Source organism: Ranitomeya variabilis, chromosome 3, assembly GCF_051348905.1.
Source record: "Ranitomeya variabilis isolate aRanVar5 chromosome 3, aRanVar5.hap1, whole genome shotgun sequence".
Taxonomy (NCBI): domain Eukaryota; kingdom Metazoa; phylum Chordata; class Amphibia; order Anura; family Dendrobatidae; genus Ranitomeya; species Ranitomeya variabilis.
The window spans coordinates 8,574,528-8,598,230 of NC_135234.1; the positions used below are offsets into that span (position 1 = coordinate 8,574,528).

The 23,703-nt window shown below is 49.5% G+C and overlaps 1 protein-coding gene across 1 annotated transcript in view; it reads right to left on the reverse strand.

Moving 5' to 3' along the window:
• Window positions 1-4,068: 4,068 nt before the first annotated feature.
• The window catches only part of SPAG17 (sperm associated antigen 17), a 279,955-nt gene continuing 260,320 nt past the window's right edge, over window positions 4,069-23,703 (reverse strand). Inside the window, exons 30-41 of the mRNA XM_077299087.1 lie at window positions 15,062-15,216; window positions 14,653-14,829; window positions 14,453-14,583; window positions 14,240-14,370; window positions 13,994-14,121; window positions 13,739-13,921; window positions 12,353-12,466; window positions 8,714-8,807; window positions 8,414-8,513; window positions 8,200-8,321; window positions 5,183-5,303; window positions 4,069-4,135 (exon numbers count right to left, since the gene is read on the reverse strand). Of these exons, the coding sequence (XP_077155202.1) occupies window positions 4,069-4,135; window positions 5,183-5,303; window positions 8,200-8,321; window positions 8,414-8,513; window positions 8,714-8,807; window positions 12,353-12,466; window positions 13,739-13,921; window positions 13,994-14,121; window positions 14,240-14,370; window positions 14,453-14,583; window positions 14,653-14,829; window positions 15,062-15,216 (1,523 nt within the window). The remainder of the gene's footprint in view (window positions 4,136-5,182; window positions 5,304-8,199; window positions 8,322-8,413; window positions 8,514-8,713; window positions 8,808-12,352; window positions 12,467-13,738; window positions 13,922-13,993; window positions 14,122-14,239; window positions 14,371-14,452; window positions 14,584-14,652; window positions 14,830-15,061; window positions 15,217-23,703) is intronic.

Here is a 23,703-nt window from a genome sequence, read left to right on the forward strand (position 1 = left end):
TCGGGCATGGGGCGTGACTGTGCACGGCTGGTCCTCTCGCTGCTGGAGTTCATCCTCAGGAGGAATTATTTCCTCTTTGGGGATGAGTACTACCTGCAGCGACGTGGTACCGCCATGGGGTCCAACGTTGCACCCACTTATGCCAACATCTACATGGCGGTGCTTGAGGACCGGCACGTGTACAGTTCCACACATTGGCCCCGCGTCCGGGCCTGGTGGCGCTACATCGACGACATCTTTGTGGTCTGGGATGGCAGTGTGACAGAGTTGCTCGAATTTCAGGGGGAACTCAATGGTATTTTCCCTGAATTGGACTTTACGCTGACATATTCCTCGGAGCGGGTCCAATTCTTGGATACGATGGTGTACAAAGAGGGGTCAACTTTGAAGACGGATTTATACGTTAAGGAGACCGATAGGAACAGTCTATTGTGTTTTAATAGCCATCACCCTAGAAAAATGGTGGAATCCTTACCGTGGAGTCAGATGGTAAGGGTGAGAAGAATAGTGTCGGATGACTCTCTTCTTGAACCCAGACTTGATGACATGTGTAGTAAGTTCATTGAAAGGGGTTATCCAGCTAGTGATGTGAGGGTCTATAAAAATAAAGTTAAAAGTGGGACACGACAGGAATTCAGAAATAAGAGAACTAAGAGTGTGGATAAACGAATACCCTTTGTTTCTACATTCAATACTGCCAGTAATCAGATTGGCGGTATTCTGAGGAGACATTGGCATATATTGCAGAAGGGTCTTCCAAATATAGCTGAATTTTCACGTACTCCAGTTTTCTCATATAAACGAGGACGCAATTTCAAAGATAGGCTTGTGCATTCGGATATAGGCCCTGGTAGGACTCTTGTACAGAGTACCTTGGCCCCTCCGAGACAGGGGAATTTCCCCTGTCTCGGTTGTGCCTGTTGCAGTAACATGATTAAAGGGGATGTTTTCCATCACCCCCATACGGGGAAAGAGATCTTTATCAAAGGCAGATATACTTGTATGTCTAGTTTCGTCATTTATATGATAGTGTGCCCTTGTGGGCTTGTCTATGTTGGCGAGACAACAAAAGAGGTCAAGATACGAATAGGGAAGCATAAGAGCACTATTAGGAACAAGATGTTAGAACTACCGGTCCCTAAGCATTTTTGTGACAATAGGCACACTGTGAGCCAATTGAGGTTTAGGGTGATCGATGGGGTGCCACCACTGAGGAGAGGTGGTGACCGCATTACGTTGTTAAAGCAAAAAGAATTGAGATGGATCTCCAGGCTGGGCTCGTTGCAGCCTGGAGGACTAAATATTGAATATAATCTCCAAATTTGTGCACTTTAATTGGCTGTGTTAAGTAAGCCGTGATATTGTCCTGTGACCTTATCAAGTTATAGGATTGCTTTTATGGGTTTTATTTATTATATATCTTTTGTATGTTTTTAGGTTTATATACATATATGGCCACATTGGCAGAAGATGCAGAGGCTGATGACCTTTATGGATTGAATGTTACCTTATGGACTTTGTCTAGTTTATATATCATCTTGCTCACTGGCCTAATTGCGAAATTGTGATCTAATATATGTTTGATTATGTTTATGTATCCACCAGCCCTATTATAGTATATGCTCTAACACTCCACTATCATATATGGTCCACTGCCATTTATGGTCTTCATACTATAGAAGTAGTTGGATAGATTAGTCAGGGGGTGTTCTCCATAGTAGTGTGGCGTTTTTCTTTATAGCGCTATACACATTAGGACTCCTTATAGATGGATGATTCGGCGCTCGAGCTGCGGTGAGACAGGTATTCTGAGCGCATGCGCAGCTGCGGTGAGACAGGTGTCCCGAGCACATGCGTGGCTGTGCGGCGGTGGGCGGGCGTTGTCTCCCTCACTATGTAGCATCATCAGCGATGGTGCTGCTGGGGGTGGAGCTATGTGCGCCCGCACGCCTGCACGCTGGTGTGAGGCTCTGTTTACAATTCTGGAGGCCGGTGGATCTATTGGAGGAGACACACATGGCGCTGGTATGTATGGCCCATTGATTGGCTAGTGGGGCTTGTTAGTAAACATGACACACTCTTGCGGTGTGATTGGAGGTTGTGCACGCTGGTGTGAGGCTCTGTTTACAGCTCTAGAGGCCGGTGGATCCATTGGAGGAGACACACATGGCGCTGGTATGTAAGGCCCATCGATTGGCTAGTGGGGCTTGTTAGTAAACATGACACACTCTTGCGGTGTGATTGGAGGTTGTGGTGAGCACTGCATTCTGGATGTTATAGGTGATTGGTGTGAGATGGGGATTGGTGGACTCCATGCATGTGTCTGAATGTGATACCAGACTAGATCTGATAGGTAGGATGTGGATACACTGGATATAACGCACCCCATCATTGGTTTATGGTTATTATGGGCACATTGGACGGATCTACAATGAGGCTATAATGGGTGTTTTTAGGTACCATACTGCCATTTATATAATGAATTTTTTGATTCTGTTTTGACATCTGCTATGTATATTAGATGTGCTATCTGTATATGTATTATTGTATCTGTTTTTTGTGATATTTATGATGTAGGTGGGCCCTTTGTGGGGATTGGTTCATGGTAATCCACTCCCTATAAAAGTCCACCATTACCACATTGTTTTATGCTTGATAAAGACCCATCTGGGTCGAAACGTTGCACCGTGGCGAATAAAGGATTTCATTGAATACTTTCACCTGGATTGGATGCTGTCCTTCCTTTCTCATATGGTATGTTTATGCTCCATGGGGGTCCAGTGGAACTAGGACGTGCATCCGTCTATCTGTTGTGCTGTCGGTCAGCTGCTACATTTCTAAGACTGTATTTGGACCTTGATTGACTTGCACCGGATATATGATGGTTGAAACCACATTAAATCCAGCAATGGGTGAACTGGATGTTGCCACTACTTTTTCCTATACGGATGATGATGCCTTAAGGATAATCTCAGGCACACAGACTAATGCTGCATTTTTGAGCACTCCATCAACCGAGATGTTGAGGAGGAAATATGAAAATGAAAAGAGGAGATTAATCTCATTTGAACTGCATGCTACAACGTTGATAGAATATTATAAAGCCCGGAGGATACCACGTGGGTTGCGACCCCATCTGCGCCCGACCCTGATGGCCGACAATGTGCAGTTTTGCACAAAATTCGAATCTATAACCAACAAGTTTTGTTTTGATTTAATGCTTCTTAATATTGAATATCTACAATTGGAGGCTATAACCATTCAGAAAAATATTGGTGACCTAGAACAGCAATTGACTATGCAATTGACGGCTCAGGAACTGAGTTCTTGTAAAACTGGATTAGAGGAATGTTTATTGAAATTTCGGAAGGACATTGAAGGTACAAAAAGGACCAAATGGTTCCGAGATACAGAGGATTATAAAAATGGTCGGGTCTTTTCCTGGCAGGCGGGTCAGCAACCATCTTCCTTTAAAAATAAAAGAAATAGAAATTTCTTTCAGACCCGAAGGAAGAAGCGTACAATGGAAAGGAATCAACAATTCGGCTTCACTACGGGTGAGTCAGACTCGGCTGACGACACAAATGCTGGCACGTCAACATCGTTACATTTTTTAGGGAGAGGTCCTGCCGAAAGTGCTATCCTAAGAGAAGGAGTCGGAGAGGAGGTAGGAAGCACAAAAGGAAAAAGACCACCTCAGAACCAGAGGCAGACGCGCAACACCACGATGAAGTTGAGGAACCCAGAGGACAAGCGGGTAACCAACAATTAACCGAAAAGACATTGGTGGTAAATATCTCCTCTATAGTATTGACTGAACTGGAATTGAGAGTGTTGGAGAAAGGACTGTCGTTCTGTCCAACGAATGTACCTAATTGGTTTGATTTGGAAATTGACCTTTTTTCTTTTTTTAGAAGGTGTCGTCTTGCTTCATTTTTTTCTGATAAAAATAGGGTAATTGAAGGTGCTGGTTCTGGGACGGGTTTTACTCTGCAAGGGGTAGGCCTATATAATAAGAGCAAGTTCCAACCACCTGTAAACGATCACTTTGTAGAAGCATATATCCAGCTAGTTGAGAGGGACTTTGGTAATCTCAAAAAGAAGTTCAGTAATCGTGACCAATTTAATTTGACGCCTGAGGAGAAAAAAGCGGTTGATGACCTTTCTAATAACGCCTCCATCACTATCAAGGCCGCCGACAAAGGAGGGGCGGTGGTAGTGATGGATAGCGTTAAATATAAGGCGGAGATTATGCGACAGCTTAATGATGATGAGGTCTATTGTAGGCTGTCTAGTGATCCCACAGCCCGTTTTCAGGATGAGTTGCGGTCTCTAGTCGGTGATGCCCTCTGTGAGGGCCTCATTGACTTGAAACTTTCAGAATTCCTTGTGGTCGAATGTCCTGTTAGGCCCGTAATATATGTATTACCCAAGATCCACAAGGATTACTTTAATCCACCGGGGCGCCCGATAGTGTCCGGGAGGGGCTCCATTTTTAACAGGGTGGCTATTTTCTTGGACAGGGTCCTACGTGAATTTGCTGTCTCGGCTAGGTCTTATATACAGGACACAAGTGATTTTTTGGATAAGATCGAACAAGTATCTGTGACCTCTGATACCATATTGGCATCTTTTGATGTCGTTTCGTTATACACTTCCATTGGACATGATAGGGGCCTTGATGCCGTCGGTGTGGCGCTATCGGGCTCGGGCATGGGGCGTGACTGTGCACGGCTGGTCCTCTCGCTGCTGGAGTTCATCCTCAGGAGGAATTATTTCCTCTTTGGGGATGAGTACTACCTGCAGCGACGTGGTACCGCCATGGGGTCCAACGTTGCACCCACTTATGCCAACATCTACATGGCGGTGCTTGAGGACCGGCACGTGTACAGTTCCACACATTGGCCCCGCGTCCGGGCCTGGTGGCGCTACATCGACGACATCTTTGTGGTCTGGGATGGCAGTGTGACAGAGTTGCTCGAATTTCAGGGGGAACTCAATGGTATTTTCCCTGAATTGGACTTTACGCTGACATATTCCTCGGAGCGGGTCCAATTCTTGGATACGATGGTGTACAAAGAGGGGTCAACTTTGAAGACGGATTTATACGTTAAGGAGACCGATAGGAACAGTCTATTGTGTTTTAATAGCCATCACCCTAGAAAAATGGTGGAATCCTTACCGTGGAGTCAGATGGTAAGGGTGAGAAGAATAGTGTCGGATGACTCTCTTCTTGAACCCAGACTTGATGACATGTGTAGTAAGTTCATTGAAAGGGGTTATCCAGCTAGTGATGTGAGGGTCTATAAAAATAAAGTTAAAAGTGGGACACGACAGGAATTCAGAAATAAGAGAACTAAGAGTGTGGATAAACGAATACCCTTTGTTTCTACATTCAATACTGCCAGTAATCAGATTGGCGGTATTCTGAGGAGACATTGGCATATATTGCAGAAGGGTCTTCCAAATATAGCTGAATTTTCACGTACTCCAGTTTTCTCATATAAACGAGGACGCAATTTCAAAGATAGGCTTGTGCATTCGGATATAGGCCCTGGTAGGACTCTTGTACAGAGTACCTTGGCCCCTCCGAGACAGGGGAATTTCCCCTGTCTCGGTTGTGCCTGTTGCAGTAACATGATTAAAGGGGATGTTTTCCATCACCCCCATACGGGGAAAGAGATCTTTATCAAAGGCAGATATACTTGTATGTCTAGTTTCGTCATTTATATGATAGTGTGCCCTTGTGGGCTTGTCTATGTTGGCGAGACAACAAAAGAGGTCAAGATACGAATAGGGAAGCATAAGAGCACTATTAGGAACAAGATGTTAGAACTACCGGTCCCTAAGCATTTTTGTGACAATAGGCACACTGTGAGCCAATTGAGGTTTAGGGTGATCGATGGGGTGCCACCACTGAGGAGAGGTGGTGACCGCATTACGTTGTTAAAGCAAAAAGAATTGAGATGGATCTCCAGGCTGGGCTCGTTGCAGCCTGGAGGACTAAATATTGAATATAATCTCCAAATTTGTGCACTTTAATTGGCTGTGTTAAGTAAGCCGTGATATTGTCCTGTGACCTTATCAAGTTATAGGATTGCTTTTATGGGTTTTATTTATTATATATCTTTTGTATGTTTTTAGGTTTATATACATATATGGCCACATTGGCAGAAGATGCAGAGGCTGATGACCTTTATGGATTGAATGTTACCTTATGGACTTTGTCTAGTTTATATATCATCTTGCTCACTGGCCTAATTGCGAAATTGTGATCTAATATATGTTTGATTATGTTTATGTATCCACCAGCCCTATTATAGTATATGCTCTAACACTCCACTATCATATATGGTCCACTGCCATTTATGGTCTTCATACTATAGAAGTAGTTGGATAGATTAGTCAGGGGGTGTTCTCCATAGTAGTGTGGCGTTTTTCTTTATAGCGCTATACACATTAGGACTCCTTATAGATGGATGATTCGGCGCTCGAGCTGCGGTGAGACAGGTATTCTGAGCGCATGCGCAGCTGCGGTGAGACAGGTGTCCCGAGCACATGCGTGGCTGTGCGGCGGTGGGCGGGCGTTGTCTCCCTCACTATGTAGCATCATCAGCGATGGTGCTGCTGGGGGTGGAGCTATGTGCGCCCGCACGCCTGCACGCTGGTGTGAGGCTCTGTTTACAATTCTGGAGGCCGGTGGATCTATTGGAGGAGACACACATGGCGCTGGTATGTATGGCCCATTGATTGGCTAGTGGGGCTTGTTAGTAAACATGACACACTCTTGCGGTGTGATTGGAGGTTGTGCACGCTGGTGTGAGGCTCTGTTTACAGCTCTAGAGGCCGGTGGATCCATTGGAGGAGACACACATGGCGCTGGTATGTAAGGCCCATCGATTGGCTAGTGGGGCTTGTTAGTAAACATGACACACTCTTGCGGTGTGATTGGAGGTTGTGGTGAGCACTGCATTCTGGATGTTATAGGTGATTGGTGTGAGATGGGGATTGGTGGACTCCATGCATGTGTCTGAATGTGATACCAGACTAGATCTGATAGGTAGGATGTGGATACACTGGATATAACGCACCCCATCATTGGTTTATGGTTATTATGGGCACATTGGACGGATCTACAATGAGGCTATAATGGGTGTTTTTAGGTACCATACTGCCATTTATATAATGAATTTTTTGATTCTGTTTTGACATCTGCTATGTATATTAGATGTGCTATCTGTATATGTATTATTGTATCTGTTTTTTGTGATATTTATGATGTAGGTGGGCCCTTTGTGGGGATTGGTTCATGGTAATCCACTCCCTATAAAAGTCCACCATTACCACATTGTTTTATGCTTGATAAAGACCCATCTGGGTCGAAACGTTGCACCGTGGCGAATAAAGGATTTCATTGAATACTTTCACCTGGATTGGATGCTGTCCTTCCTTTCTCATAAGCTGTATAATGGTGTGACAACTGTATAATGGGGTGACAGGCATGTAATGGGGTGACAGCTGTATAACAGGGTGACAGGCATGTAATGGGGTGACAGCTATATAATGGGGTGACAGGCATGTAATGGGGTGACAGCTGTATAACAGGGTGACAGGCAATGTAATGGGGTGACAGCTGTATAATGGGGTGACAGCTGTATAACAGGGTGACAGGCATGTAATGGGGTGACAGCTGTATAATGGGGTGACAGGCATGTAATGGGGTGACAGCTGTATAACAGGGTGACAGGCAATGTAATGGGGTGACAGGTGTATAACAGGGTGACAGGCATGTAATGGGGTGCCAGCTGTATAATGGGGTGACAGGTGTATAACAGGGTGACAGGCATGTAATGGGGTGACAGCTGTATAATGGTGTGACAACTGTATAATGGGGTGACAGGCATGTAATGGGGTGACAGCTGTATAACAGGGTGACAGGCATGTAATGGGGTGACAGCTATATAATGGGTGACAGCTGTATAATGGGGTGACAGGCATGTAATGGGGTGACAGCTGTATAACAGGGTGACAGGCAATGTAATGGGGTGACAGCTGTATAATGGGGTGACAGGTGTATAACAGGGTGACAGGCATGTAATGGAGTGACAGCTATATAATGGGTGACAGCTGTATAATGGGGTGACAGGTGTAACACTGGTGAAGCCTCTGCTTTGCTCGTGGGTGGTCTCCATCGCTGACCTCGGGGTCGGGGTCCTACCTGTTTCTGGAGGAATTCTAGCCCGAACTCGGACTGGAAATACAGGGGAAGGTTGTGGTTCCTCATGGCCGCCAGCTGATCCTTCTGCTCCTGGATCTCTTGTCTGCAGGTATAAACATCCCCGTAACACCAGGTCCAGGGGCCCTTCCATACTGGCGGAGCAGAGGGATTGGGCGTGATCTTGGCTGTGGTTACCTGAGCTGGTTGGGGTCCTGGACACTGCGCTGCGGTCCGGCCACGCTTGGCGGTGGTGGCGGGGAGACGGCGTTCTCATACAGACTGGCGATGTTGGCTGCTGGGGACAGGACACAGAAATAAGAGTGAAGCTGTGACGTGCGAGGAGGGTCCCGGACCCCTGGAGCTGTGCCGCCTCATATATGTGGGGGGATTAGCAGCACGGCGTACCCGCCATCATGATCCTGGAATTCTCGGCCAGTTGTAATACTGGGGTGAGGACCTATGAACACCAGGACTTAAAGCGAAAGTTGCCATTACCTGGTATCCGGTCCAGAGTGGATGATGTGGACATCTGAGAAGGTTCGTGGTCCAGCGTGGATGATTGGGGAGGAGCCTGGACGTCAGCCAGCGACTGTGGGAGGAGCTTATCAGCGTCAGCAATAATCATCATCATCACTCAAAACTTGCAAACACCTAACAGTACATCCTCCTCTCCTCCGTCCTGCCCCTCCCATGTGACTGTTATTCCCAGGATCCTCCTTTCCTCCGTCCTGCCCCTCCCATGTGACTGTTATTCCCAGGATCCTCCTCTCCTCCGTCCTGCCCCTCCCATGTGACCGTCATTCCCAGGATCCTCCTCTCCTCCGTCCTGCCCCTCCCATGTGACCGTCATTCCCAGGATCCTCCTCTCCTCCGTCCTGCCCCTCCCATGTGACCGTCATTCCCAGGATCCTCCTTTCCTCCGTCCTGCCCCTCCCATGTGACCGTCATTCCCAGGATCCTCCTCTCCTCCGTCCTGCCCCTCCCATGTGACCGTCATTCCCAGGATCCTCCTCTCCTCCGTCCTGCCCCTCCCATGTGACCATCATTCCCAGGATCCTCCTCTCCTCCGTCCTGCCCCTCCCATGTGACCGTCATTCCCAGGATCCTCCTCTCCTCCTTCCTGCCCCTCCCATGTGACCGTCATTCCCAGGATCCTCCTCTCCTCCGTCCTGCCCATCCCATGTGACTGTCATTTCCCAGGATCCTCCTGTCTCCTCCCCTCCTGCCCCTCCCATGTGACCGTCATTCCCAGGATCCTCCTCTCCCCCGTCCTGCCCATCCCATGTGACCGTCATTCCCAGGATCCTCCTCTCCCCCGTCCTGCCCCTCCCATGTGACCGTCATTCCCAGGATCCTCCTCTCCTCCGTCCTGCCCCTCCCATGTGACCGTCATTCCCAGGATCCTCCTCTCCTCCGTCCTGCCCCTCCCATGTGACCGTCATTCCCAGGATCCTCCTCTCCTCCGTCCTGCCCCTCCGATGTGACCGTCATTCCCAGGATCCTCCTCTCCTCCGTCCTGCCCCTCCCATGTGACCATCATTCCCAGGATCCTCCTCTCCTCCTTCCTGCCCCTCCCTTGTGACTGTTATTCCCAGGATCCTCCTCTCCTCCGTCCTGCCCCTCCCATGTGACCGTCATTCCCAGGATCCTCCTCTCCTCTGTCCTGCCCCTCCCATGTGACCGTCATTCCCAGGATCCTCCTCTCCTCCGTCCTGCCCCTCCCATGTGACCGTCATTCCCAGGATCCTCCTTTCCTCCGTCCTGCCCCTCCCATGTGACCGTCATTCCCAGGATCCTCCTCTCCTCCGTCCTGCCCCTCCCATGTGACCGTCATTCCCAGGATCCTCCTCTCCTCCGTCCTGCCCCTCCCATGTGACCATCATTCCCAGGATCCTCCTCTCCTCCGTCCTGCCCCTCCCATGTGACCGTCATTCCCAGGATCCTCCTCTCCTCCTTCCTGCCCCTCCCATGTGACCGTCATTCCCAGGATCCTCCTCTCCTCCGTCCTGCCCATCCCATGTGACTGTCATTTCCCAGGATCCTCCTGTCTCCTCCCCTCCTGCCCCTCCCATGTGACCGTCATTCCCAGGATCCTCCTCTCCCCCGTCCTGCCCATCCCATGTGACCGTCATTCCCAGGATCCTCCTCTCCCCCGTCCTGCCCCTCCCATGTGACCGTCATTCCCAGGATCCTCCTCTCCTCCGTCCTGCCCCTCCCATGTGACCGTCATTCCCAGGATCCTCCTCTCCTCCGTCCTGCCCCTCCCATGTGACCGTCATTCCCAGGATCCTCCTCTCCTCCGTCCTGCCCCTCCGATGTGACCGTCATTCCCAGGATCCTCCTCTCCTCCGTCCTGCCCCTCCCATGTGACCATCATTCCCAGGATCCTCCTCTCCTCCTTCCTGCCCCTCCCTTGTGACTGTTATTCCCAGGATCCTCCTCTCCTCCGTCCTGCCCCTCCCATGTGACCGTCATTCCCAGGATCCTCCTCTCCTCTGTCCTGCCCCTCCCATGTGACCGTCATTCCCAGGATCCTCCTCTCCTCCGTCCTGCCCCTCCCATGTGACCGTCATTCCCAGGATCCTCCTCTCCTCCGTCCTGCCCCTCCCATGTGACCATCATTCCCAGGATCCTCCTCTCCTCCGTCCTGCCCCTCCCATGTGACCGTCATTCCCAGGATCCTCCTCTCCTCCTTCCTGCCCCTCCCATGTGACCGTCATTCCCAGGATCCTCCTCTCCTCCGTCCTGCCCATCCCATGTGACTGTCATTTCCCAGGATCCTCCTGTCTCCTCCCCTCCTGCCCATCCCATGTGACTGTCATTGCCCAGAATCCTCCTCTCTCCTCCCATCTTGCCCATCCCATGTGACTGTTATTACTCAGGATCCTCCTCTCTCCTCCCCTCCTACCCATCCAATGTGACTGATATTTCCCAGGATCCTCTCTTCTCTCCTCCGTCCTGCCCATCCCATGTGACTGTCATTTCCCAGGATCCTCCTGTCTCCTCCCCTCCTGCCCATCCCATGTGACTGTCATTGCCCAGAATCCTCCTCTCTCCTCCCATCTTGCCCATCCCATGTGACTGTTATTACTCAGGATCCTCCTCTCTCCTCCCCTCCTACCCATCCAATGTGACTGATATTTCCCAGGATCCTCTCTTCTCTCCTCCCGTCCTGCCCATCCCATGTGACTGTTATTTCCCAGGATCCTCTTCTCTCCTCCCGTCCTGCCCATCCCATGTGACTGTTATTTCCCAGGATCCTGTCTCCTCCCGTCCTGCCCATCTTATGTGACTGTTATTTCCCAGGATCCTCTTCTCTCCTCCCGTCCTGCCCATCCCATGTGACTGATATTTCCCAGGATCCTCCTCTCTCCTCCCGTCCTGCCCATCCCATGTGACTGTTATTTCCCAGGATCCTCCTGTCTCCTCCCGTCCTGCCCATCTCATGTGACTGTTATTTCCCAGGATCCTCTTCTCTCCTCCCGTCCTGCCCATCCCATGTGACTTATTTCCCAGGATCCTCCTCTCTCCTCCCGTCCTGCCCATCCCATGTGACTGTCATTGCCCAGAATCCTCCTCTCTCCTCCCATCTTGCCCATCCCATGTGACTGTTATTACCCAGAATCCTCCTCTCTCCTCCCATCTTGCCCATCCCATGTGACTGATATTTCCCAGGATCCTCTCTTCTCTCCTCCCGTCCTGCCCATCCCATGTGACTGTTATTTCCCAGGATCCTCTTCTCTCCTCCCGTCCTGCCCATCCCATGTGACTGATATTTCCCAGGATCCTCCTCTCTCCTCCCGTCCTGCCCATCCCATGTGACTGTTATTTCCCAGGATCCTCCTGTCTCCTCCCGTCCTGCCCATCTCATGTGACTGTTATTTCCCAGGATCCTCTTCTCTCCTCCCGTCCTGCCCATCCCATGTGACTGATATTTCCCAGGATCCTCTCTTCTCTCCTCCCGTCCTGCCCATCCCATGTGACTGATATTTCCCAGGATCCTCCTCTCTCCTCCCGTCCTGCCCATCCCATGTGACTGATATTTCCCAGGATCCTCTCTTCTCTCCTCCCGTCCTGCCCATCTCATGTGAGTGATATTTCCCAGGATCCCGCCCTCGCACAGAAGCTCCTCACCAGCACCAGTTGCAGAAGATCAGTGGCGCCTTCCTTCTCCTCCGCGGTTCTGGGGTCTCTGATGTTTAGTTCTTGCAACTCTTCCTCCTTCTTTATAACCTTGTTGATGTATTCCTGTCGCCACGAGGTAACACAAGATTACGGGGTAACACTCGGGGGGGAAAATACGAGGTCATGGGGGTGACGCTTGTGGATGTTACAAGGTTACGGGGCGACGCTCAGGGACTATTCAAGGCTATGGGGCAATGATCGAGGACTATACAAGGGTATGGGGTGATGCTCGGGGGATGATGCGAGGTTATGCTCAGAGTGTATACGAGGTTATGGGACGATGCTCGGGGACTGCGCAAGATTATGGGGCGATGTTCGGGGACTATACAAGGGTATGGGGCGATGCTCGGGGGATGATGCGAGGTTATGCTCAGAGTCTATACGAATTTATGGGACGATGCTTGGGGACTATACAAGCTTACGGGGCAATGCTCGAGGACCATACAAGGTTATGGGACGATGCTCAGGGACTATACAAGGTTATGTGGTGATGCTTGGGGACTATACAAGGGTATGGGCGATGCTTGGGGACTATACAAGGTTATGGGGTGATGCTCAGGGACAATACAAGGTTATGGGGTGATGCTCCAGGACTGTACAAGGTTATGGTTCGATGCTTGGGGACTATACAAGGTTATGAGGTGATGCTCAAGGACTATATAAGGGTATGGGGTGATGCTCGAGGACTGTACAAGGTTATGGCGTGATGCTCAAGGACTACACAAAGTTATGGGGCGATGCTCAGGGGATGATACGAGGTTATGGGGTGATGATCAAGGACTATGCAAGGTTACAGGGGTTATGCTCGAGGACTGTACAAGGTTATGGGGCGATGCTCGAAGACAATACAAGGTTATGGGGCGATGCTCGAGGACTGTACAAGGTTATGGGGCGATGCTCAAGGACTACACAGTTATGGGGCGATACGAGCTTATGGGGTGATGATCGAGGATTATACAAGGTTATGGGGCGATACTCAAGGACTGTACAAGGTTATGGCGTGATGCTCAAGGACTACACAAAGTTATGGGGCGATGCTCAGGGGATGATACGGGGTTATGGGGTGATGATCGTGGACTATGCAAGGTTACAGGGGTTATGTTCGAGGACTGTGCAAGGTTATGGGGCGATGCTCGAAGACTATACAAGGTTAAGGGGCGATGCTCGAGGACTGTACAAGGTTATGGGGCGATGCTCAAGGACTACACAAAGTTATGGGGCGATACTCAGGGGATGATACGAGCTTATGGGGTGATGATCGAGGATTATACAAGGTTATGTGGTGATTCTTGTCAGCTGGACTCGCTTGTGACCATTCCCCCATTTCCCACCTACCTTCAATGACAGCTCCAGCTTTTCCCGCCTCTCCGGAGTTATGGGCTCATACTGGTGGAGTTGTCGAATTCTCAGAACATTGGGGCATTTTAGTATGGGGGGCCGGGGCTTCTTAGGCTCTTCTGACCCGATACAGAGACCCTTCCATATGCCAATGCCCAGAGGGGGTCCTGGAGTTTTCCTCTGAGGATAATGAGGGTTATTGTGATTAACCGCTCGGGACCTGGAGGCCATCGTATGTAAGGAGATACCCACCTCAGTGGCCGGGAAGGAGGCCCAGTTTCTGGAGAGGAGATTGGGGGGCACAATGTTGTTTATTTGCTTCTTCATGGTCCAGAGAGAGGTCTCGGGGAATGGCTGCAGGACGGTGACGCTCTGGACACCTAGGAGAGGAGACGGTCATACAAGGTTACAAACACAACGTCTTCTATCCATCGAGTCCATTAATGTCTTCGTGGTCACTCAGACTAGCAGGTCCCCTATGCGTCCGCAGCCGCTCACCTGGGGCTTCCTGGGTGGGCTCTCGTATAATGGCGATAGTTGGATCACAGTAGCACTCGGCCAGGAAATTTTCCACCTCTCTATCCCGCAGGAATTCACTGCCAGAGCCATCAGCATTGACCACAAAAAACCTGCCGAGAGGCCACCGCATGGTCTATAAGGGTCAGATGGTCACTGGGGCAATACCACTATGAAGGGAAGGTGCTACTATACCGAGGAGCATGTAGATCGTAGACCTCTGGTGGCTGCTGGACTTCAGGGAGGACTTTATCTTTCTCTTCCGACTCTTCTTCACAAGGATCCACACCAGCAATAATCACGGACGTGCTCCCGTCCAACATCACCTACAAGAGACACAGTATATATGTATATTCCTGGGCAGGGGCTCTCCTGAGAGACAGCCAGGAGATTACCTGGAAGAGATTGCCCTCAGGATCCAGCACCTCGGAGATGACATTCTGGGTGTGGGACATGATGTAACTTGCTGGAGGCAGATCTTGTCTGGGGGACTCGCATGCCATGGATCTGGGTGAGTAGATGGCTTTTCCTTCATGGTTGATGGACAGACAGCCAGAACTTGGTGGGAAAACCTAATCACATGTAACATAAGAGAGAAATCACTGGGGTGACCTAGAGGTGATCTCCTCCAAATGTATCTCCTTGGAGCGTCTGAGATCACAAGTGATGGACACTTCAGAGATATCCTGAGAAAATGAATGAGGCCCGAGATCGTGGACCCTGATGGTTTCACCTGCTTGTGGTCTAACCGGTACACTGATGGTATAATACACTGGTCCTCATCACAGCGGACAGGACACTCACCTGATACGACCCTTGTGGTCCAGCCACGACCTCGGTGCCATCTCCGGACACAGCACGACATGTCTTCTCCTCACAGTTCAAAACGATGGTGACAAAATCCGACTTCTCAATCCGGATAAACTTCACTTTCTTCGTGACACTTTGAGGCTTTTCTCCTGAGGAAACATAAAAGTGTCAGAGCAACTCCACCAGTCACACCCTACAATGCGACCCCATACAATGTCACCCCGATACACCAGACTAATGATGCAATGTCACCCACGATACACCGGACTAATGATACAATGTCACCCCCGATATACCGGACTAATGATACGATGTCACCCCCGATACACTGGACTAATGATACGCTGTCACCCCCGATATACCGGACTAATGATACGATGTCACCCCCGATATACCGGACTAATGATACGATGTCACCCCCGATATACCGGACTAATGATACAATGTCACCCCCGATACACCGGACTAATGATACAATGTCACCCCCGATACACCGGACTAATGATACGCTGTCACCCCCAATATACAGGACTAATGATACAATGTCACCCCCGATACACCGGACTAATGATACGCTGTCACCCCCGATATACCGGACTAATGATACGATGTCACCCCCGATATACCGGACTAATGATACGATGTCACCCCCCAATACATTGGACTAATGATACGATGCCACCCCCGATATACCGGACTAATGATACGATGTCACCCCCGATATACCGGACTAATGATACGATGTCACCCCCCAATACACTGGACTAATGATACGATGTCACCCCTGATATACCGGACTAATGATACGATGTCACCCCCGATACACTGGACTAATGATACGATGTCACCCCCGATATACCGGACTAATGATACGATGTCACCCCCCAATACACTGGACTAATGATACGATGTCACCCCTGATATACCGGACTAATGATACGCTGTCACCCCCGATATACCGGACTAATGATACGATGTCACCCCCGATATACCGGACTAATGATACGATGTCACCCCCCAATACACTGGACTAATGATACGATGTCACCCCCGATATACCGGACTAATGATACGATGTCACCCCCGATATACCGGACTAATGATACGATGTCACCCCCCAATACACTGGACTAATGATACGATGTCACCCCTGATATACCGGACTAATGATACGCTGTCACCCCCGATATACCGGACTAATGATACGATGTCACCCCCGATATACCGGACTAATGATACGATGTCACCCCCCAATACACTGGACTAATGATACGATGTCACCCCCGATATACCGGACTAATGATACGATGTCACCCCCGATATACCGGACTAATGATACGATGTCACCCCCCAATACACTGGACTAATGATACGATGTCACCCCTGATATACCGGACTAATGATACGATGTCACCCCCGATACACTGGACTAATGATACGATGTCACCCCCGATATACCGGACTAATGATACGATGTCACCCCCCAATACACTGGACTAATGATACGATGTCACCCCTGATATACCGGACTAATGATACGCTGTCACCCCCGATATACCGGACTAATGATACGATGTCACCCCCGATATACCGGACTAATGATACGATGTCACCCCCGATACACCGGACTAATGATACAATGTCACCCTCGATACACCGGACTAATGATATGATGTCACCCCCGATACACCGGACTAATGATACGATGTCACCCCCGATACACCGGACTAATGATACGATGTCACCCCCGATATACCGGACTAATGATACGCTGTCACCCCCGATATACCGGACTAATGATACGATGTCACCCCCGATACACCGGACTAATGATACGATGTCACCCCCGATACACCGGACTAATGATACAATGTCACCCTCGATACACCGGACTAATGATATGATGTCACCCCCGATACACCGGACTAATGATACGATGTCACCCCCGATACACCGGACTAATGATACGATGTCACCCCCGATATACCGGACTAATGATACGCTGTCACCCCCGATATACCGGACTAATGATACGATGTCACCCCCGATACACCGGACTAATGATACAATGTCGCCCCCGATATACCGGACTAATGATACGCTGTCACCCCCGATACACCAGACTAATGATACAGTGTCACCCCCGATACACCGGAGTAATGATACGATGTCACCCCCGATACACCGGACTAATGATACGATGTCACCCCCGATACACCGGACTAATGATACGATGTCACCCCCGATATACCGGATGTAACGGGGTCTGCTGTGCTGGAGTACCTCTTTCAGTACCACCCCGTGTTTCAGGAGGTCCACTCTGCTTTGGCTGGATTCTGAATGAAGGACACTGACTGGAATTCCTTCATTACATGGGCGCATATAAAATATCACTGCTTCTCCACGTATTTCCAGTGTGTCAACACTTTACTCACCGGACACAGAATATATCACACAGATACAGAGGGCGGGTCCATTCAAAAGCGGCAGGCCAGACATACATTAGCATTACAATAGCCGCAGGGGGCCGGAGCCTGCTGATATTTACTGTGGGAAATACAAAGGTGGGGGAGGTCAGAAGGGGGATATCTTGTCTCCTCTGCCCAGGGGCGCAGCCTGTGGGCTGATGCATTAGGGACATGAATCTCACATGGAACCTATTATATATACAAATAACTGCATAACATAATCTGGGTGCTGGGGGGTTCTGTAACACGGCTCCCCCTTTCAGCGATGCGATCGGCATACACAGTCTGATCCTTAACGGATCGGTTTGGGGATGACCAAAGTTTATGGGGCTGGTACAAGTTCCGTTTGTCGACTTAGTCCATCGGCGTTACCGTTTTGTTTGCCGGGTCTGTAGTGGATGGTGAAGTCCAGAGGTTGTAGGGCTAAACTCCACCGCAGTAATCTGGCGTTGTCTCCGGAGACCCGATTAAGCCAGACTAGGGGATTATGGTCCGTCAGGAGGGAAAACTGTCGTCCATACAAATATGGTTGCAACTTTTTGAGTGCCCATACTACCGCCAGGCACTCCTTCTCGATGGCCGCATAGCTTACTTCACGGGGCAGTAGTCTCCGGCTCAGGTAAGCTACCGGGTGTTCTTGGCCGTCCGGCCCGACTTGGCTCAGTATTGCCCCCAATCCAAACATAGAAGCGTCTGTGTGAACCAGGAAACGTTTAGTTGGATCGGGTGCGGCCAATACAGGGGTATTGGTGAGGGCGTCCTTTAGCTGGCGGAAGGCTTCCTCACACTCTGGGGTCCAGGTTACCTGGTGGGGTTGGTTCTTACGGGTCAGATCAGTGAGGGGCTTGGCTACGCTGCTGTAATTGGGGACGAATTTCCTGTAATACCCCGCTGTCCCTAGAAACGCCATGACCTGGGTTTTAGTGCGTGGGGTGGGCCATTTGGCTATGGCCTCAATCTTGGCTGGTTCTGGTCGCGGTTTCCCACTTCCCACCCAATGCCCTAAATACTGAACCTCTGCTTTGCCCACGTGACACTTGTTTGGGTTCAGGGTGATTCCGGCCTTGTGGATCCTATCCAATACTGTCTCTAGGTGATTTAGATGCTCTTCCCATGTTGCGCTGTAGATGGCGATGTCATCCAGGTAGGCACATGCCTAGTCCAAGAGACCATCCAGAAGCCGGTCAGCCAGCCTCTGGAAGGTCGCCGGGGCAGTCTTCATCCCGAATGGCATAACTCGAAACTGGAATAAGCCGAACGGGGTGACAAATGCCGACTTGGGAATAGCGTCAGTGTAACGGGGTCTACCAAGCTGGGGTACCTCTTTCAGTACCACCCCGTGTTTCAGGAGGTCCACTTTGCTTTGGCTGGAGTCTGAATGAAGGACCCTGGCTGGAATTCCTTGATTACATGAGAGCATATAAAAGCTGACTGCTTCTCCACGTATTTCCAGTCTCACAACACTTTATTCACAGAACACAGAATATATATCACAACAAATACAGAGGGCAGGCCCATTCAAAAGCAGCAGGCCAGACATACATTACAATAGCCACAGGTGGCCGGAGCCTGCTGATATTTACTGTGGGAATTACAAAGGTGGGGGAGGTCAGAAGGGGGATATCTTGTTTCCTCTGCCCAGGGGCGCAGCCTGTGGGCCGATGCATTAGGGACATATATCTCACATGGAACCTATTATATATACAAATAACTGCATAACATATTCTGGGTGCTGGGGGGTTCTGTAACACCGGACAAATGATACAATGTCACCCCCGGTATACCGGACTAATGATACAATGTCACCCCCGATACACCGGACAAATGATACGATGTCACCCCCGATATACCGGACTAATCATACAATGTCACCCCCGATACACCGGACTAATGATACAATGTCACCCCCGATACACCGGACTAATGATACAATGTCACCCCCGATATACCGGACTAATGATACGATGTCACCCCCGATATACCAGACTAATGATACGATGTCACCCCCCGATACACCGGACTAATGATACACTGTCACCCCCGGTATTCCGGACTAATGATACAATGTCACCCCCGATACACCGGATTAATGATACGCTGTCACCCCTGATACACAGGACTAATGATACAATGTCACCCCCGATATACCGGCTAATGATACAATGTCACCCCCGATACACCGGATTAATGATACGCTGTCACCCCTGATACACCGGACTAATGATACGATGTCACCCCCGATACACCGGACTAATGATACGATGTCACCCCCGATACACCGGACTAATGATACGATGTCACCCCCCGATACACCGGATTAATGATACGCTGTCACCCCTGATACACCAGACTAATGATACGATGTCACCCCCGATACACCGGACTAATGATACGATGTCACCCCCGATATACCAGACTAATGATACGATGTCACCCCCCGATACACCGGACTAATGATACACTGTCACCCCCGGTATTCCGGACTAATGATACAATGTCACCCCCGATACACCGGATTAATGATACGCTGTCACCCCTGATACACAGGACTAATGATACAATGTCACCCCCGATATACCGGCTAATGATACAATGTCACCCCCGATACACCGGATTAATGATACGCTGTCACCCCTGATACACCGGACTAATGATACAATGTCACCCCCGATACACCGGACTAATGATACAATGTCACCCCCGATACACCGGACTAATGATACGATGTCACCCCCGATACACCGGACTAATGATACAATGTCACCCCCGATACACCGGACTAATGATACAATGTCACCCCCGATACACCGGACTAATGATACGATTTCACCCCCGATACACCGGACTAATGATACGATGTCACCCCCGATACACCGGACTAATGATACAATGTCACCCCCGATACACCGGACTAATGATACGCTGTCACCCCCGATACACCGGACTAATGATACGATGTCACCCCCGATATACCGGACTAATGATACGATGTCACCCCCGATACACCGGACTAATGATACGATGTCACCCCCGATATACAGGACTAATGATACAATGTCACCCCCCAATACACCGGACTAATGATACACTGTCACCCCTGATATACCGGACTAATGATACAATGTCACCCCCGATACACCGGATTAATGATACGCTGTCACCCCCGATACACCGGACTAATGATACGATGTCACCCCCGATATACCGGACTAATGATACGCTGTCACCCCCGATATACCGGACTCAGGGCCGGACTGGCCATAGGGCACTTCTGGCAAATGCCAGAAGGGCCGGTGCCAGTGGTGGGCCGCTCAATCCGCCGCCCCCGCCGTCGCATTCAACTATACCGGCGTATAGACGCCGGTACAGTTGAATGCAATGATGGAGGAGAGAGCGTCTACAGACGCTCCTCTCCCATCATTCCCCGCTCTGCCTCTGACACTGCGGGTGCGCGATGATGTCATATCATCGCGCACCTGCTGTGTCCCGGGCAGACTGCAGCTGCTGAGACAGGAGCAGGAACCAGGAAGCAACGCTGGGCACGAGGAGAGGTGAGGAGAGGTTTTTTTTTTTCTGGACTGTGGGGCCATTCTCGGAGGAGGTGAGGGGAGGAAGAGAAGAGATGTGGGCTGTATATAGTTCTCTGTGGGCTGTGCTCTGTGCTGTATACTGCTGTGGGCTGTATATAGCTCTCTGTGGGCTGTGCTCTGTGCTGTATACTGCTGTGGGCTGTATATAGTTCTCTGTGGGCTGTGCTCTGTGCTGTATACTACTGTGTGCTATATATAGTTCTCTGGGCTGTGCTCTGTGCTGTATACTACTGTGGGCTGTATATAGTTATCTGTGGGCTGTGCTCTGTGCTGTATGCTACTGTGGGCTGTATATAGTTCTCTGTGGGCTGTGCTCTGTGCTGTATACTACTGTGGGCTGTATATAGTTATCTGTGGGCTGTGCTCTGTGCTGTATGCTACTGTGGGCTGTATATAGTTCTCTGTGGGCTGTGCTCTGTGCTGTATATAGTTCTCTGTGGGCTGTGCTCTGTGCTGTATACTACTGTGGGCTGTATATAGTTCTCTGTGGGCTGTGCTCTGTGCTGTATACTACTGTGTGCTGTATATAGTTCTCTGTGGGCTGTGCTGTATATAGTACTCTGTGGGCTGTGCTGTATATAGTACTCTGTGGGCTGTGCTGTATATAGTACTCTGTGGGCTGTGCTGTATATAGTACTCTGTGGGCTGTGCTGTGTATAGTACTCTGTGGGCTGTGCTGTATATAGTACTCTGTGGGCTGTGCTGTATATAGTACTCTGTGGGCTGTGCTGTATATAGTACTCTCTGGGCTGTGCTGTATATAGTACTCTCTGGGCTGTGCTGTATATAGTACTCTCTGGGCTGTGCTTTATATAGTACTCTGGGCTGTGCTGTATATAGTACTCTGGGCTGTGCTTTATATAGTTCTCTGTGGGCTGTGCTGTATATAGTTCTCTGTGGGCTGTGCTGTATATAGTTCTCTGTGGGCTGTGCTGTATATATTACTTTGTGGGCTGTGCTGTATATATTACTTTGTGGGCTGTGCTGTATATATTACTCTGTGGGCTGTGCTGTATACTACTGTGTGGACTGTGCTGTATACTTCTACGTGGGCTGTGCTGTATACTACTGTGTGGTCTGTGCTGTATACTACTGTGTGGTCTGTGCTGAATACTGCTGTGTGGGCTGTGTTATCTACTACGCGAGCTGTGCTATAGTATGCAGGCTGTGCTGTATACTATGCGGTTTGTGCTATATAATATGCGGGCTTTGCTATATACTATGGGGAGTATATTATATTCTATGGGGGAGGCCATGTTATGTACTATGTGGCTGTGTTATATACTATTGTGGGGGTATATTATATTCTATGGGGGAGGCTGCGTTATATACTATGGGGGGCTACATTATATTCTATGGGGGGCTACATTATATATTATGGGGAGGTGGGCTGTATTATATTCTATGGGGGTTACATACTCTGGGGTGGCTGCATTATACTCTGTGGGGTGGCTGCATTATACTCTGGGGTGGCTGCATTATACTCTGGGGTGGCTGCATTATACTCTGGGGTGGCTGCATTATACTCTGGGGTGGCTGCATTATACTATATGTGGGCTGCATTATACTGTATCGAGGACTATGGGGAATACGTTATACTATATGAAGAACTATGGGGTGCATTATACTATGGGAAGTGAATTGTACTACATGGATGACTGTGGCGGTGCATTATACTATATGGAGCACTATGAGGATTGTATTATGCTATATGGAGGACTATGAGGATTGTATTATGCTATATGGAGGACTATGAGGAGTGTATTATACTATGTGGAGGACTGAGCAGTGTATTTTAATATATGGAGGACTATAGGGAGTGTATTATACTATATGGAGGACTATGGAGCACATTATAATATATGGAGGACTATGGGGTGTATTTTACTAAACAAGTAAAATGCTGCATATTCGGATTGTTTTTGCTGGAACAAAAAGCCTTGTTGTCAGCAGCACATTGCCAGTGTAAACTGTAGATGTGCTGCTGAAAACATGATACTGTATGGTGATCTGTTAGTGATCTATTAGTGATCGTTCTGTCTCATCATTATTCCTCAGCTGGTGGAAAGAGGCCGGGAAACAAGCGTTGAACAACTTCAGTATTGTCGATCAAACTCGTTTAGCGGCCTGAACTCAGCGCACGTAAATACAACAGAAAGGCTTCTGTGTGATGTGCAATATGTTAGCATTTGGGGACCCATTTTAAACTTTGCCTAGGGCCCCAATTTGCCTAAAACCGGCCCTGCCTACAAGTGTACAAAGATATTATACAGTCACCATGTGACAAGTGGGCCTGTGTAACTTCAAATGCCAGGGCTGAATTTTAGTCCCAGTCCGGCCCTGACCGGACTAATGATACGATGTCACCCCCCAATACACCGGACTAATGATACACTGTCACCCCTGATATACCGGACTAATGATACAATGTCACCCCCGATACACCGGATTAATGATACGCTGTCACCCCCGATACACCGGACTAATGATACGATGTCACCCCCGATATACCGGACTAATGATACGCTGTCACCCCCGATATACAGGACTAATGATACGATGTCACCCCCCAATACAC